The sequence below is a fragment of the Ctenopharyngodon idella genome, chromosome 18 (assembly GCF_019924925.1).
Source record: "Ctenopharyngodon idella isolate HZGC_01 chromosome 18, HZGC01, whole genome shotgun sequence".
Classification (NCBI taxonomy): Eukaryota; Metazoa; Chordata; class Actinopteri; order Cypriniformes; family Xenocyprididae; genus Ctenopharyngodon; species Ctenopharyngodon idella.
In genome coordinates this window covers 11286490-11305848 of record NC_067237.1, presented here as the reverse complement: position 1 = coordinate 11305848, position 19359 = coordinate 11286490, and the positions used below count along the sequence as shown (strand labels likewise).

General features: G+C 37.9%; 1 protein-coding gene across 3 annotated transcripts in view; it reads right to left on the bottom strand.

Moving 5' to 3' along the window:
- The window catches only part of gse1b (Gse1 coiled-coil protein b), a 234727-nt gene that overhangs the window by 138928 nt on the left and 76440 nt on the right, over positions 1-19359 (bottom strand). For all 3 annotated transcript variants that reach the window (XM_051870999.1, XM_051871000.1, XM_051871001.1), the window contains exon 2: positions 17532-17709. In XM_051870999.1, coding sequence (XP_051726959.1) covers positions 17532-17709 — 178 coding nt within the window. The remainder of the gene's footprint in view (positions 1-17531; positions 17710-19359) is intronic.

Here is a 19359-nt window from a genome sequence, read left to right as displayed (position 1 = left end):
TAGTTTAGGACAAAAACAAAAAACAAAAAACACACACCATAATCTTCTCTGTATGACTCCCTCCTCTGTCTCTCTGTATGAGGGCATAAAGGGAATTCATTTCAAATCAGTTGACAAAAGTGAAAAGTATTATTATTATCAGCACCTCTCTCTCAGGGTAATTATTCAAAAGCTAGTTGTAATTATTTAAACAGAACAGTCACATCACCACAGCAACTGAACCCCAACTAATTAAAAGAAAAAAAAGATGATGTCACCATCATGACAATCCTGATTGCAGGGGCATATGAAGATGGGAGAGGGAGAGCATGGGAGAGGTAATAACTCAGTGGTGAACATTACACCACTGCTAACGTGATAGCATCAGACTTGATGAACTAAACAAAGAGCATTTTTATAGCTTAATGACTAGAAGGGCATTGAGTCAGAGTGGGAGAGACTAAGTAAGAGTTAGATGGGTCTAGCCAATCACACAAGAAAACAGAACTATTTTACAAATGTGCAGTTTCATACAATGTGATTTGTATGAACAAGTACTGTATGATTTGTATGAAAAAAATACACTTAAAAAATAAGTGAAATTTACATTAAAAATGACAGCTGTTGTTGCCAGAACTTTACCATAAACATTATAAGTTTTATAAATTGACCTTACATTTACAATAAAAACTGTATATTTCATTAACTGAAATAATATTAATATTCCACATTACTAAAATCACTTTTTTACATTTATAATATACTGACAACCACCTAAAAGCACAGTTGGTACTCGTGTTTGGCATGGTAATAGATATGACAATGTTGATATGTTTGGACTTGGCGAAATCGATCTGTTACGCTGCTGCTGCTTTTATTGCTGCTCCAGAGTAAGTATGGGACTTGTTACTGCCAATACATACACGACACACTGCTGTGAGCAAGTAAGGCATGCTGCTGCTGTACAGAATAGCATACATGAATTACTCGTAGCAGATCTGTGGTGTGGAGGGTTTCTGAAAGCATGCTGCAACTGCTACAGAAAATGCTGACCAGTTTTTGAAGGTTGAGCAGCAAGTTCATTGGCTACTGATACAGCAGGAACCATTGAGCTGTGCCCTATAGAGAATAATGTGATTGCAAGCAGATTGAGCAAAGGACTGGTCAGGCTGTGCCATCTAGAGTTTCATGACAGAACTTTGTATTTCATTACAACTAGATTTTCCACCATCTGAGGTAAATACTAATATATAGAAAGTGCACTGTCATACACACAAACACAAAACACCATCATGGTAACACACATCACTAAAATAATGTATATAACTGATAAGAAAACACCAAGAAGATGCATAGTTATTTCAGTGAAGTTTTTCACCTTATAGTACAAACCAATTTACAGGTTTGTACTGTCGCAATTGTACAGTCTTGTACCGTTAAAATTAAAGGTGCTGAAGTCCGTGAGCTGAATGGAGGTAGCGCAGTAGATTGAGGACTGAAACTGAAGAAAGAAAAGAGAGAGAGGTGTGACAGAGAGAACGAGCTGCTAGTGCTGTGCGTAATCTTGCTCTTCCAGCTGGTCCCCATTAGCCAGGCTGGAGCCGGCAGACCCTCAGGGAGAGAGTGTCACGGCCAGACCACGTCACTCCTAATGCCGATGATGCTCTGCAGGGCACCAGTGCCGGGGGAACTTACTGACAATTTTAGTGACAAGGGAAAAGTAAACAAATTACATTAATATACCAAAGTCTTCAATGCATGTAGAACTGCACTTAGACAGAGGGTCATAATGCCCATTCCTTACAGTGATGCCTTAAGAGATTCATACATATCAACTGGAGAAATTATATTAATATTGCTGTTCAAGATTTTCCGGTTGTGTCTCTGCTATTGTACAGTATTGTTCATTTAGCAAGCTGTCTGAAGTTGTGCAGTACATACGTGGGTTTGATCCTGGCGTCTCACTGGGAACAACTCGATTATGGTTGGGAGAGTTTTTGATGAGAGGTCTGTCAGAGATCTGTTACACACTGATTAAGAAGGGCAGAGGGCTGTCAGAATAAACAGCTGCCTGATTTTTTTTCTTAGACTCTTGATCACATAAACCTCACCCAAAATAAGAGCAGAAGCACATAATGGAATTAATTGGGATGCAATTCATGGAGTAGCTTTACATTTTGAATATATGCGTATTTGCCATAGAAAGGATATGTCTGTAAAATATGCTTTAATGAGAAAAAAATGTGTGATACTTCATTAAGCATAAAAATTAAGTATATCTAAAATCAAAGATAATCTTCTATTTTAAATTAATAAATAAATTAATAAATAATACAGACTTCAATATTAGATGCTATGCCTGTCACAAAAAGAGGGAGGAATTGACCAATCACTGATGTGCTTCTCACACACACACACACACACACACACACACACACACACACACACACACACACACAATTTTATTCTGTACAAACTGTATATTCTATCCCCTAACCCTACCACTAAATGCAAAGACACCATAATTTAGTATGATTTATAAGCTGGGGACCTCATGGGGAAATCTATCCTTGTGGGGATTTTGAATTTCCTATAATGTAGGGAATACCTGAAACACATGTTTGAAAAGATAAAGAGAGCATTCCTGTCAGACTGCAGCATACCTCTACCACAGATACTTTTTTTTTTTTTGGTCTGTATGTCAGAATAAATAGCTGCAAAACTGATGTGTGGGGGGGAGGGGTGTGTAGCCCCCCCTGCCGTACCTTTTAACTGTGTAATAAAAGATGCTGTTGGCAAGGAAACCAGCATCTCTGACCCACAAAGAGAGTGTGTGTAAATGTGTGTGTGGAGTATGTGTGAAGGCAGGGGAGATACAGGGCACATGCCAAGAGGATGAGGAAGACATGCTTTTAAAATTCCCACTAGGAATAATACAAGCAAAGCTACTTAACAGAACTCAAAGAGGAGAGAATCATGAACTGGCTAGGTTGTCAGCTGTCTGGCGGCTCTGCCTTATACAAATATAAAGACTGGGTCTAAAATAGGTACAAAACAGGATAATGAATTTCCATCAATTACCATTATTGTAGTGAGCTAAGCATATCTTTCATGACTTGAAGTTACACAAGTTTTATAAGCCTGGAAATCACAAGTAGAAATCACAGAAAAACCGATCAGATGACGCAAATCTCGAGAGACAATTTTTCTATGCACAGCTAAAATTGCTTCACTACATTCAACCACATTCTCTAACAGTTGTCAGTGTGCAGTGCTTCACCTGCACAACTCTCACTATCTGGCCACTGTTACACACGCAATGCGAGACTGGGTGTCTGTTTAACACAGCTGATGCGCAACAAAATGCTTCACGAAAAATAAAGTGCAGTTGATGAACGAATGACAAGGAAGCACAAAAAATGAACGTAGAGTCACAAGAGTCTAAATACTAAATATTTTGTATTGTGTCTCATCATTTCTCTTTCTGCGTTTTTTTTCTTTTCAAATCTCCCTCTTGCTCGTTCTGTCTCCACAACCGTCATACGCCCCCTAATGCTGATTGGTTAGACATTTGTTGTTTATATGGGCCTGACTAACTTCCAAACAGTGTAGTTGAAAAAACGGATACCCCACCTTTAATGATGGAAAAACGGTCAGCGGTCTAAAAGGCTTGTCCCTATTCTCTTAATGGGTGTGTTTTGGGCGTAACGTGCAATAAACCAATCACAGTCTCATCTCCCTTTCCCTTTAAAAGCCAGATGCGCTCGCGCCATGGTGGATTTGCTATTTACATGAATTTACAAGTAGAAAAACTAAACGCTTCTCTATCGAGGAAACGGATCTGCTTGTGCGAGAGGTTAAATCATGCGGGCAGACCATCTACGGGACAAGCCGGATTCCACCAAGACATTTATATCATTATGCACAGAATAATAATCTTTTACATTGTAGTCCTTTTATTTTTAATATTTGGCATGTTTGTGTTCTGCTGTGCGTCCCTGTGTGTGTATAATAAGTAGAGTGTACGTGCTTTGTGCACGTGCCTATAGGCACCTATTACTAATGTGCTCTTTAAATAACAAAAAAATATTGCGCCAGTGACTTTAGACCAAGTTTCAATTGGTCAATGGCGCAGTCTATTTCAGTTGCCTCAAAATATGCAATTGCGCCAGGTGGGTAGGGCCCTTAGTGTATTAAAAAAGGTCATGGGTCCTAATAATCAAATTCTGAGAACTCTACCATAAATATGATGGCAGCTGAGTGTGCCAAAGGTTAGTAACACTTTAAAGGTTTGCAGTGTTCAGTGAAAATCACAGGCATGTTGGTCTCTAAAAATAAAGACAAATGGAGAGACATACAAGAGAGACAGACACAGAGAGAGATGGATAGATCCATCGTTCTAAAGAAAGGCTTATGGCTTAATCTGTCCAGTCAGCAATATGATAACGATGTATGGTTAGACGTTTCTCAATGATTATACACTACTTCACTACTTAAACTACAATCGCTCTCTCTTTGCCAAAACAAATTACTGTTGGCTGCAGAGAGAAAAACCACAAAATTCTCCAAAAATCATACAAACTTTGAAAAATCAACCCCTTTTCCCAAATTGCTGTGGCTCCTTTGGAAGCACCCCCACTGAGCAATTCTTTCATCTTCACTTGCTTAAAACACCTCCATAAAATCTCATGCCAACTCACAGTGAAAGAAAATAAGGCCAATTGAAATGTTCTCACTCATATTCAGCATCACTGACTGGATTTTGTTACCATAGATGGCCGAGATCCAATCAACATATGGCGATGAGTAGATTGAGTCCAAACATGGTCCCTTTAGAAGCCACTGAGCTGCCACAAAGCAGACATGTGGCTCAATAGTTCTGCTTACACAGTTTGTATCAAATACAGAAACACACACATACACAGCCTTGGAGAAACTAATAACACTGGAGTTTGGCCCAAGCCACTGTCTCCAGCTTAATTCCTCTATCCTCCGGCCATGGCGTACCCCAATCCGCACACTCTTTCCCTCTCCTCTTCAGTTAACCGTATTCCATAACTCTGCTTCAGATGAGCTGTGGAAAAAGAGGGCCGTCATTTGGCATTCTACCAGCCAAGGCACTGCCAAGAGACTCAAAGAGTACCCACAACTCCAGCAGAATTTTTATCACACACATGTGCAGAGAAACGTTTGCAGAGAAAAGTACTAATCTCCTGCAAACCTACGATTTTCACATAATTATGTAAACTAACCTTTAAATATTGATGTACACCTCATGTAAGCCCGTCTTTAATATAATTTGCAGATAGTTTATTACTTCACAACTACAATTAGACAATCTCTTTTATCATTCTTATTTTTTTCTTTATTCCTTTAATTCCTATTAATCAATTAATAATCCATGTTCAAGACATGGTTATGGCCTTAGTTTGAACTCTGTGATTATAATGATGTTTTATTAACAAAGTTCGGGAGGAGCAACATTCAAATGATCTACCCAATCAGCATAAGAAGAGGCCTATAAATATGTAACTGACTCACCAATGTTCCTAAACAGTTTTTTCTGCATCCCTCCACCACCCCGTCTCCTCACACTCACCTATCCTATCCTGTTACTATCCTAACCAAAGATACGGGGAGAGTACTCTGGGTTTGGGCCAAATACTGAGCTCGGAGCCCTCTCCTCGGACAGCATGCCAAATACGCATTCTTTTACTCTGTCTGATTATTTGTAAGTGTGAACTTGTGAATAGACCTGTGGCCTTCTGCACAAAGCTCTGAGGTTGAGAGTAGGGTTAGAACTGACAAAACTCTAAAACTCAAAACGGAGATTCATTTATCTAAAGACAAAAGGCCAAAGTACACTTTGTTTTTTTTGCATAAAGTTGTACGCATTGCCTTTCAAAATATACTCCATACTCCTTGATGTGTATGCATACATTTGTCGACGCATGCACATTTGGCTTGCTGCAGTAGCCAAACACCAATTACAGTACATTACTTGCCCACCGCAACACTGTCCCTGTCGTTTTGCTTTTTTAAAAAATAAAAACATTTAGTCAGACAACGGACACTACAATTATAAACTGAAAGCGTCTTGTCTGTTTCATACAGCATGAGCTGCAAAGTCACAGCACAGTGCAGAAGGAGTCAGTGAGGAGAGATGACTGACAAGACGATAGCGGATTAAGTGCAAAACAGATCCTGCACGGCATTGACAAATATTTTCTCTTGTAAAATATGCGGTCAGTACTGCCGCTCCCTATACACAGAGTATGCGTGATCACGAATTTGAAAGTGGCTCAATACCCAGCATATTGATAGCGGATATACAATCCCCCATCCCCCCATTCACGTAGCCACCCATTGTTGTTGTAGCTTGCCTGCATTTGACTGACTCTTTCTTTTTTCTTCGTTTCCCTTGTGAATCAAAGGACCTGGGGCATTGTTCCCACCTTGTGGACAAACTAATTAGTGCAAAAAAATGTAATGCACATGTGTAACCTGATCGGTACATCAGGGCACATCAGTATATTTTTTGTTACATCACGGTTAGCGCGTACAGTATGCTCAGACTGTGCTGATGACAAAATCTGCATCACACGCACTGTACGCAGCCCCTAGTGTGCGTAAAAAGTGAAGTATACTTTGAGAACTTATCATGAATGTAAACACATTACAAGGAAAAAAGAACCACCACCCCTGTTGAAAAATCCATCATAAACCAGCATGAATTCCATGTTGGTCCAGGCTGGTTTATTCTCTTAGAGCTGGTAGTGCTGGTCTTGGTCTAGCTGGTCCATCAGCACTCACACTTCCCATGCTGGGGACGAGAAAACCAGCAACCAGCATGCCATGCAGGTCCTAACATGCAAAACATTATTTCTAGACCACATCAGAAATGCTGGATTTTTCAGCAGGGACTGCTGCAGTGAATATTGCTCTGGAGCAGGTTAGCCATGTAAATGTAACTGGTAACTTAACACCCTTGAAACTGAACTCAAACCTGGGTAGCCACTGAAGCTTTGCGCAACAGGCCACTGTACATATTTTCAATCATTAGTGCTGTGCTAATATTTCACATATTGAAGCTCTAAAGTAAAGCAGTAACCACTTGATCAAGTTTGTGTTGTTTATGAGTAGGTTCTTCCATTTCAGAGGTCTCAAATAAACATTAAAAAGAATTTTACACCCACACTCATGCTGACTGTTGATTATGATGGCTGCCTCTGTAGTTTAATATTACTTTGAGCAATGCCACATAGCAGTGAAAACATACACATACACAGAGAGATGAGTGATATTTTAATTAAATGTATATAAAATATGTATTAATTTCTTTTGAGTATTTTACAATTAAAAAAATTTTATACCATTTTTGCAAATTTGTTTTGTCATATTTAGCTCACTTCTGGGAACAAATTTGGGGTCATATGATGCTTTTTAATGTTTTCCTTTTCCTTTGGTGTGTAATATATCAGTTTGTGCATATAAGATCTGCAAAGTTATTAAGCTTATATTCCCCCACAAAGGGATATTCTATCTAATGACCCGTTATACTTACGATGAAGCTCTTTTTCGCTCTTCGCTTTGAGGTAAAAAGAAGTTCAAAATACCTGAGCAGTGGTATACTGTTGCTGCCCATGCTTATTAGTAGGGCTGCAACTAATGATTATTTTGATATTCGATTAGTTGGCTGAATATTTCTTTGATTATTCGATTCATCTGATTTTTTTTTTTTTAAATTGACAAAACACAGTAATCCGCATCCTGCCCGATGCTGTCTTTCAAACAAACGTGCCAACTGAATGCTATGAAAACATATATAGTGAATATAATCTATGCTATATGCAAAAGAGCAATAAAGCAAAAAGACTAAAAAAGTTTAAATCCGTATATTAAAATTGAAGATAATAATAAAGATAATAAAGAAAAACAAAAACACAAACTCAGTGTAAACAGATAAGAGGAATGTTCTGCAGGAACACACACATTCACTCAGTAACCTATTACTGTCATTCTTTATCCTGTAAATGTAATAAATGTCTCACATTTATATATTCAATTACACACAGTTATATATTCAATTGCACGCCCTTTACAGTTACCATTCTCATAAAATACTCAAATTACATGTTGACTTTTAAACCTAAATTTAATGTCCAACAACAGATATGTCAGCAAAATGAATATGAATATATAAAGACTTGTTAGCTGCACTACAAGTTACTATCAAAAACTAGCTAGCCATGTCACAAATTCAACCTCACCTGAGTATTGACCTTCCACCTGCACCTCATTACCTGGACTATTTCAGAAGCACACACACTTTCACTCATTGTGAAGTCTTGTTTTGCCCCAGCAGACATTACTGAGCATTCATTGTTTTGCCTTGCCAGTGTTTTGACCTCGGACTGTTTTCCCTGTTTTGATTTTTGCTGCCTGCCTCGACTCTGTGCCTGTGTTTTTTTACTACATATTTGTCTGGCCTTGGATGTTACGTTTGCTGGTGATTCACCACTGCCTGTTTGTACTGCTGCGTTTTCTTTTAAAAATAAAACCGCACATGGATCCTAACTCAGCTGACTCCTCATTACAGCTATACTTTTTTTTTACAATGGCATTGTATATTACAAATAACTGAATAATTGTTAATGAAGAATGTTTTAAGTAATTAAGATTTGGGGTTTAATACAACATAATGCAATACAATTATGATTTCAATGAGTAGCCTATTGTTTTATTTTGTAAACTATCCAAAGATACACACAATACTCAATGGACTGTCAAAGTGCCATCGGGTCATCATTTTAATTAAAGACATTTGATATAAAGTGTGATAAAGCAGGATAAACAATTTAAAAAGGCTATAAATCACCTGTATGTGCTTTAAATCTTTGACACAGACAGCATTTTAATCTTTTGTTTGCATAAATCCAAGAGGATTTATGTGAAATAATCAACCTGAACTGTAAAGTCACAAGATGTGTGATGAAACAATACATGGCGGTAATGCACAACTTTAGTTTGTGATCTAATAAGAAGACGACGTTGCGCTGCTTCAATGCATCGTAGGTTCGTCAAAACGCAAAACATAATGTAGCTTTTGATCACGCTACACTGCTACTTGCTGGAAAATGTAGTTAGCTACTAGAAAAGCTACACTGTTTTAAAAGCTTTAAACTGAGCTAATGTCAAGCTACTGAAAAATGTAGATAGTAGCGTCGCTACTTGTAGTTATCTACTACCCAACCTGGCTAAAATGGCTCAATGGAAGTCCAGATATTTCTTCTGGGAATAACACAATGTTGCATACTAGCATAATGCCCAAACAAAGGCATATGATTATGGTAGGGGCGTTAGCCTACTTTTCCGACACATGCTTGAGGTTTTTGGCCAATCACAACGCACTGGGTCAGCTGGCCATAGGAATACTGCAATAATGTGCATGGGTATGTGAAAAAATAAGTTTTTTTTTTTTTTTTACATTAAAGCATGTTTGTCTATTCTATTACACCCATTAAACAAAATAATGAACTTTTAAAATAGCATCATATGACCCCTTTAAATAGGCACACACACGTAGAAACACTTGAACAAAGTGCATTTGAAATGGCTGCTTTAGTTAAAGTTATCATTCTCAAAATGAAGTGTTTGCCTGCTGCTTACCTGCCAGATTGTTACCTCTTATAGAATGGCAACCAGTTAAATACAGCACATAACACATGTCAAAAATACCGCATTTTCCCTGCTAATAAAATTCTAGAGGACTGTAAAAGAATTTGGCCAGATAGAGTCTTACCATAGAGTTGGCACTTCCTGTCCGTCATGTGTCTCTCCTTCAGGATGTTTCTACCTGTGGGCCTGTTTAACATTCGGAGACACCTAGATTGTCTTTTCTCTCTTCACTGGGTGTATCCAATGAAAGCAGCAATAGTATGTTCTATATGTTGTTTGTGTCACTATAATATAGTTTGTTTAGAAAACACCTTCAGTCTGTGGTCACAGCCAGTACGATCAGATCTGACACAATAGGACAGTTTGTGTGTGTGCTGATTCACAGGATTGTGGTCAAACACATCTTAGACACACACTCATTCTTCCCCCTCCCTCTCTACTTCCTGTGTGAAACTGGCCTCCTCATCTCCTGCAGTATGCTTTCAAAATGCAGCATGAGCTGCAAAGCACATGATCTGTTCCAGAGCCTTTATACCAGACATCAACCTCCTAAAACCCACTGTCCACATTTCTGGACCCCTCTGTCTGAGTCATGTGTATGTGTAAAGTACAGTACATGATCATCAAATGAGGGTTTTGACCAGTCATTTGCTTTCTGTTTAAATACACACACACATACAGCAGTGTAACCACACACTTCCGGACGTTTAAACTTTATCAAATGAGACTCTACATAAAGCATGTTTCCTTGTAATTTCTTTTTGGTGGGGTAATAGCGTCATAATCTAAAAATAGCATGTAACTGATCTATCGATTTGCCTTCACTGAAAGGAAAATGTCAAGCACACATTTTGTGCCTAAGCATACAAAGAGAATACTGTCTTTTTAAACCTAGAAACAAAGTTTTAAGATTTAGAAGAAAAAAAAAGTAAAGCAAAATGAAGAACTCAATCTTTAAGATTGTTTTTGCATCACTAATCAAATGTAAGTAAATTAGTGACACTGAACATGTGAACTTTTTACAGACTGTCAGATGTTCTTGCTTCGCTTAACATAGATCATCAGGTTTTGTCCATGCCAACTTTCATTAAAGCAAATGGGGATGTACCAAATGGGCACAGGCAGTCAAATTAATGTACATTTTTAATTTAGTGTTTAACTAAAATTGTTATGCTGATAACGTCCAAAGTGTAAAGAAAAAAAAAAAACGCTGCTGCTTTCTTCTTGAAGATTCGCTGCACTTCTTCATTCCACCACCAGATATTTTTGTCAATGAACTTCGTCCCTGGTATTGACCATCCCAAAACCTCACTCACAGCCTCCTGGATCTGGCTAGTCACATGTCCCATGCTGCGTCCAATGGTTGATCGAGATCCATGTCCACTCAATCTACAGCAGTCCTGAGCCGGCCCAGTGGTCCTTGCTCAACGATAGTAACTAACTTTAGGTCTAATCTTCTTAATATCCAGTAGTCAATTTGGGTGGTGCGATCAGGTACGAGTGTTGGCCATGATCAGGTCAAAGGGCACCACGCAGTCCAAGACTCGGCAGCCTTCTGAGTGCCATACTCCAGCCCGCCATGCTGGTGTTTATATCGGTCCCGCGAGGAACCGACATGTCAAATGGTTAAGATATCCTTTTTTGGATTTAGTTAAATACTCTCCTCCCATAAATGATTCTGAAAGGTAAACTACAAATGCATATGCAACAAGGTCAGCTGCAAAAATAACTGTGTCCACTCCTTTTCATCACTAATTTTTCACTGCGTGTCTTCAATAATCCTGACCAGTGTTGGGGGTAGCGCATTACAAGTAAAATGAGTTACAGAACATATTCAGATTACTAGTAATTAGTAATGCATTACATTTACATTTACAAGAAAATATCTTGCTTAGTATCTTACTTGTATCTTGCTAAATATCTTACTTTTTCAAATAAGTAATGCAAGTTAGTTTGTTTCCCCATTAATTTATTAACTGACACCTCTTCTGTCCCTATGTTAAGAGAAATCAGGAGTACGGTGCAGTGGTGTTGTGTAAATTGTGATGCTTATTCTATACTAAATGTGAGCATGCATTTACTCATCTCATTTGCACAAAAACATTAAGTATTCCTCAAAATAAATTAAAAAATTACAAATTACAGAAATGTACTTTATATTTGATCTAATTTTATTAACAAATGTCTTTGCCGCCCTCTACTGTACAGGCGTGAATTTGCATTTCCTTCAGCCTGAGGCTTATTCATTTCACTTTTGGTGTATAAGAGACCTTTACATTTGCCAAAAACAGATTTTTTTTTTTTAAACAAACAAGCAAGCCCAGCCCAGATGGAAAGTAATGCAATTAGTTATTTTTAGGGAGTAACACAACATTGTAATGCATGACATTTAAAAGAAACTCTCCCCAATACTGATCCTGACAGTAGATTTTTAACGTCAAAAGAGCGTTTGTGCTAGCGCATGCTGTTAGTAGATCTGGCCTTAAGTCCACAAAAATATGGTCCAATGTGCCATGTTAAAGGGTTAGTTCACCCAAAAATGAAAATTTTGTCATTAATTACTCACTCTCATCTCGTTCCACACCCGTAAGACCTTTGTTCATCTTCAGAACACAAATTAAGATATTTTTGATAAAATCCGATGGCTCAGTGAGGCCTCCATTGACAGCAAGTTAATTTACACGTTCAAACACCCAGAAAGGTACTAAAAACATATTTAAAACAGTTCATGTGACTACAGTGGTTCAACCTTAATATTATGAAGCGACGAGAATACTTTTTGTGAGCCAAAAAAAAACAACGACTTTATTTAACAATATCTAGTGATGGGTGATTTCAAAACACTGCTTCATGAAACTTCGAAGCTTTACGAATCTTTTGTTTCGAATCAGTGATTCGGAGCTTGAAAGTCACGTGATTTCAGTAAACGAGGCTTTGTTATGTCATAAGTGTTTCGAAATTTCAATGGTTCACGTGACTTTGGCAGTTTGATACACGTTCCGAACCACTGATTCGAAACAAAAGATTTGTAAAGCTTCGAAGCTTCATGAAGCAGTGTTTTGAAATCGCCCATCACTAGATGAATAAAGTCGTTATTTTGGTTCTTTTGGGTGCACAAAAAGTATTCTCGTCGCTTCATAACATTCAGGTTGAACCACTGTAGTCACATGAACTGTTTTAAATATGTCTTTAGTACGTTTCTGGGCATTTGAAAGTGTAAATTAACTTGCTGTCAATGGAGGCCTCACTGAGCCATCGGATTTTATCAAAAATATCTTAATTTGTGTTCTGAAAATGAACGAAGGTCTTACGGGTGTGGAACGACGTGAGGGTGAGTAATTAATGACAGAATTTTCATTTTTGGGTGAACTAACCCTTTAATATGAAGGAATTTTCTGTATTGATTTTCACAGGTGTTTTACCTGTATTTTGAATTACGCATTGCATTGCATTGTGTTGTGTAGGGTTGAAAGAATTGTTCGTAAACTTAACAAAAAACATACTGTTAATTTTCTGCCAGGACATTATCCTTTTTTTTACTAATAATTTTTCTTACAATGTGAGTGTTCAGAGAAATAGGTCAACATTTGGGATGTTAGACTGAGACACACTACATGAAACATCTCAACCACACACAAGAACACACACATGGAACTCTTCATGTATTGTTGAGAGTGGACAAGTGTATAGATGCTTCGGGGGGAGTTGGTGGCACAATTTCCTGCCGACCCACAGAGGGCAGAATCTCAACCAACTAAATTCCAGAATGTGTCAGCCCCAATACTCAAACACAAGACAATGACAGAACAGATGGACAAAGAAGAGCTGGAGGCAAAAGCAAATGAATAGAGAAAGACAACTAGAGAAAGAGATAGATTATGCATGAATGTGATGAGAAGAGATGAAAGATATTTCTGTATAAACACATTTGATCAGTTTATCTCTGCTTTGACTGGTTCACCCTTAGGGCACTTAAGCACCAGAGGAGCCAGAAAAGCAAAAATATTTCAAAAAGTAACTTAAAAACTACAAATACTTGCTCATCAAATTGATCAAAATAAAATACAAAATATATTTAAAATACAAGTAATTTGACATTACCTGTAACATAATTAAAACAACATATGAAAATAAATAGTCAAACTGTTGCTGATTTTATTCTCAAAATTTAAATTTAGTGATAGTCTAAGATGAGGGCTATTTTCACTCGCTATTACAAGCAGTTGTTACCAAGTTTGTTACCAAGCTGGCCATTTACCACATAAGATGCCCTTTAGGCAACTACACATTGTTTAAAGTTATTGATTATGATATTGATGTAGGAACTATTGTTTCATTCATAATTTTTCACTTTTAAACTGGTATAAAAGTTTATACTGGTATCATCCCTCATACAAAGTTTAACTAGTATTACTGTACTCCATGGCAAGCCTAAAAAAGTATCTAAGTTAGGCTACATCTACACTAATCTGGATACATTTGACATTTGACCCGGATACATTCACTGGTTTCAAGTGTTTTCCAATAATTACCCATCTACACTGAAAAACGTCGGAAGACACTTAAATAAAAGCTCACTGAGATAATACAGAGAGACAAGACATAATAAAGTTCTTACGCCATTCTGCTGGAACGATTACTTTATTAGCAAAATATCTGGTAACTCACTGGTGCATTCTGGGATGTACTCAATCGCCGCTCATTATATGGTTTAAAACGCAATTACCACAGTACAGGAAATGTGAAATTAGGGCTGTCAAAAAAATTTCGAATATTCGTCGAATTAAAAAAAAAAAAAAAAAGCACATTCGAATGTAAAACCCGGGCATTCGAATTTTTGCTGTGTCAAGAGGAGCACAAGCCATGATGACGTAACTGATGCGGCTTGTTTATCGTTAGGTTATCCAGTACAGCGCGGTGCGGGGTGCATTAATGTGATAAATATAATGGAGGAGTCAGAAAGTGAGCGCGCTGATGTTGTAAAACAACCGGACGCAAGAAAAAAAGACCGCGCTGTCTGCCATGGGCAACCAGTTCGACGGCGTATGCAGTCAGACCCTAAGCAGTGCTGAAGAAGGCGTCAGGCCTTTGGAGCATAAGATGGATATATGAACGAGAAGCTACGCTACCCGCTGACGAAAACCCTCTCAGTTGGTGGCAAAAACCATGCGGTATGTTTCCATATATTGCGCAGCTGGCAAAGACATACTTGACCATATCTGGCACATCGGTCAGGGGTGCGTTTCCCAAAGCGAACTATGGTCGCAAGTTCCGTCGTTACCAATAGAGTTCAGTGGGACTTACGACCATAGTTGACACCGTCTGCTGTTTTGACGAGCAATATGTAGATGTGTAGTGAGCGGATTGTTTCTGAATGGCAGGTTGCTATTTTGTGTTCATGTACAAACATTACGCTGTCTGTTAAAGCGTGTTTTCTCAGGTTACTGATGTACTTACACAGTTTTTATGCACTTTTTTGTTACCTTGCATGCACATTAATGACATTTTAAAAATGTTTATATATAAAAGTGAATGTCATTTCATTTCAATAAAAAATGCGATGCTTGATTTGATGTATATTTGCTTATTGCGCTCGCTTGCGCTCTCTTGTTGGCATAGCAGACAATAAAGTACTTTTTTCCCTCTAACATTAAGTATTGCCTTTAGAATTCGGATATAATTCGAATTTTGCAAATATTTCAGAAAGAATTTCGAATTTATCTTTTCAGCCATTCTGACAGCCCTAATGTGAATAGCACATAGCAGGCACATACGGTATAAATGGTATAAATGCCATTTTCAGATTTATCCCCTTGGGAGAGAGTCTTCAAAAAGCTCAGTTTTCGCAGGACAAAAATGCAGTCTCAGTGTGGACTCAAGGCCAAAATGTAGAGAAAAAGATCTGTTTTCAAATGCATCCAGATTAGTGCAGACGTAGCTTTAGCTAGCAAAAGTAAGGTTAGCTAGAAAATTAACGCCACTCGAAAGCTAGCAAGTTAATTCACAAGACCATCACAGCTGTTGCTCTATTCTTCTGTCCTATAATGACATTCAGTGAGCCATATCTGGTAGTAGGCCTATATTTTACTATACCTTAAAAGGTGCCCAAAAATTTAAATTCAGTCATTATTTACTCACCCTTGTGTTCTTTCTTTTTCAGACCACAAAAGGAGACATTTAAAAAAAAAATACATATATATATATACATACATATATATATATATATATATATATATATATATATATATATATATATATATATATATATATATATATCCTGCTTACTGCAGCTTCAAGCTTTAACAAAAAGATGCAAAAGTATCATAGAATGATCCCATATGACTCGTGTCATATTTTTCAAGTGTTCTGAGGGCATATGATAGGGTTTCATTATACTGTATTATCAACGCAGGATGTGTTATGTGATGTACACCTGTTTCTGCATCTATAGTCAAAAACAATAATAGACTATATTTGATAGTATAAAATTTATCACAAATGTATTTTTGCTTTTTCATTATAGAGTGTAGACTGATGTGAAAAAAGGGTACAATTTTATCCAAACTACCATGCCTGCCTCATCTGTCATCGTTATTTCAGTGCTTCCTCATGAACAGTTTTAACACGTACAATGTACAAAACGTTTTTAGGCATTTCTCAAGTATTCATGACTCGGAGTTCCCAGAAACCTCTAAGTGAGTCTTCCTGCATAAAGCTTTCAAGATCATAAGCATAAACAATTTTTGATTACATCATTGTGTTATCACTTTCCTGTAATTTCTTAGAAGTGTACAACGTACTTCTGCTAAATGTGCTTCTCTGTGGACAATTAGGCATTAAGGTATTAAAAACATCAGGAATTTCTGTAAAGCTGCTTTGAAACAAGGTTTTTTGTGATAAGTGTTGCACAAATGACTTTACATGACTAAACATTTTGTTGCAAGATGCAGAGGCCGTAGTCAAGTTAAGTTTGTTATATTCTCCACAGACTTCAAACTATCTTGGTTCACCAGATCCTTAAAGTCGTCATGAAATCAAAATTGACCATATTTACTTTGTTAGTGCATATCACTACTCTTGTGGTAAACAATTAATTTGTGCTGTTAATACACAGAAAAAAATTGTTTGTCGTGGTAATCTTTCATCAAAATCTGAAAAGTTACTTCTGGTCTGTAATGGCGTTCCTTCTCTGATGACGTCAATTTGACGGCTTGGGTTGAAAACGCTTAAACCACTCCCCTCCAACCGTTAGTTTGCTATGAGCCAGAGATGGAGAGGAGGAGCGCTAAAGTAAAACCTGCCCTCTATTCAGTATTCCGTTTCACTTGGAAATACGTCGCAACACTGGAGAACTTTTGCAACACTGGAGAACTTTTTTGTTGTTTGGAACTTCCGGTTCACGGGGACTTTAAGCTTTGTGCAGTTGTGCCTTATGAGGACAAATAAACTGTCCAACAACTTCCTGTTGTAGCATAAACCATGAAAAACTTACCTTCTTCCCAGACCTGAAATGAGATATAGTGTTGTTTCCTTCAAAATCATGAAAACTAATTGTTCATCTTAAAAGAAAACTAACACTGCTTTACTCATCCTCAATGCTTATGTTATGTTTTCGCAAACAATTTGTTCCCCCTCTGCCAGCATCACACATCACATCCTCCAATGAAAGACCCAACAAGCTTTGGCACACACCTGACTCCATGGCGGAGTCAAAGAGATAAAGAGGCAAGAAACAAATATAAGCAAACAATAGAAAACATTTTTTCTTCACCACCACAGCTTCCACCACATCTATATCTTGCAAGAAGTGAAGGGAGTCATTAAATATAAGAGAAAGACTCAGGAAAGAAGAGTTTGGACACTTGAATACTCACTGGTCACTGAGCTATCTGCTTTTTCCACTTTCAGGCTGCACAGGGGCGAGGTGACAGAGGTCATTCTGGGTTCGAATGATGTAGTGTGGTCTTGCTCTGCCACCTCTGCCACAGTGACTATTGATGGTCTGGTCCTTGCATCCTTACTGCTGCTGGCTGTCTCCTCCACCAACAAACCCTGCAATGAACATTTTGAATTAACACTCAAGATCTTCAAAGAAACACAGTATTTCTTTTTAAAAGGCCAATTCTAAACCTTTGTAGCACTTATAATATTAATGTCAAGTTATTTATTAATTATTTAATTTTAGCTGCAAAAAAGTAAAATACTGTCAGCTCTATTTAACACATTATACCTCGTTAAAGTCAATAACAGATTTTCCCCAATATTTCATACATTTCAGCAGATTCCATATGGGCCTGCACGTACAGTAAGTAAAGATCAATGTCATGATGAAGGAGCATGTTCAACATGCCTCTAATCTAATTACTGTCTAATTATGTAAGACTGCTATATAAATTCTCAAACATTGTGTTGATAGCCACACATGATGAAACAACTCCACATGATGACTACACACTGTCAGACTAATGGGCCCTGTCAGCCACTCCACTGTTTTTAGCAGCAGTCTTTACTTTAAATTCTGGGGAACAATGAAAGTCTCATCTTTCAAGTGACAGAGACCAGATATGTGACAGTATTCTCCTAGATTCATAAGAACAAGAGAGACAGAGGAAGAGGAACTATTGAACAACACCAGTATGTGAGCGCTGATGAGACATTATCTGACCATGAAAGGAAGGTAAGATGCTAAAAGACAAGAAGCGGGAGGAACAATCAGAGAGAAGTATGGGGTTTAGCAGAAGCTTCTGATGGATGAGACAGACAAATATTAAACCAGCCCTGGACAAAAACCTTCAGTAGATCCTCCTGGTCTGAGGTGCAAATTTACTAATACACTGAAAAAATAAAGATAGATTTTTACAGGCTATAAAATAAAGACAGCGACACCCATGGTGTGCTTGCACTAAACCGTTGCCCTTACACCTGATCTCTCATACCCCTTTTCCACTAGTACGGTTCACGTTCTGGAGCCAGAGCCTGTTTTCGGACAGGCAAACTGGAGCCTGTTGCGTAACCCTGATGTAATGTTACTACATGTGGTTTACCTGACTATAACCATAATAAAATGTGCGTCCCTACTTGTGCAGACAGTGCAGCACTTCTGCTTTGCTGTTCACAGTACAGGGCATGATTCTAGCGTACCGGCAGCTTGCATAAACTCCCTGTCCCAGTCTCCCGGACATCCTGTATAATTCAACCAACCAGATGACTGTGTTTCCAGATAAGTGTTTCCAGATAAGTGTGCCATATGATTCAGACGTTCAGCCAACGGTCCGTGGGCGTGACGTCTGAGGCTGAGACTAGGTAATAGGTAACATTTCACCAGGTTTTCGTAGATCACATCACACACACACACATATATAAATATATATATATATATATATATATATATATACATACACACTGCCTGGCCAAAAAAAGGCGCTGTTTGGATTTTAATTGGCAAATACTTAAGAGTCTATGGATGGATTATTATTACAGTGATTATTATTTTTCTAGCATGTTATATGTTTGGCAATGGATCTTTTAACCCTAAAAGATGGAGTGTACAGCTTTTCATTTCTTAAACAACCATGTATTAAGATGTATCATGGACATATTCATCAGGCTCAAATTTTTGGGATGTGCTGGAGGAGACTTTACAGAGTGCTCACCTCTTGCATTGTCAATACAAGATCTTGACCAAAAAATGATGCACCTCTC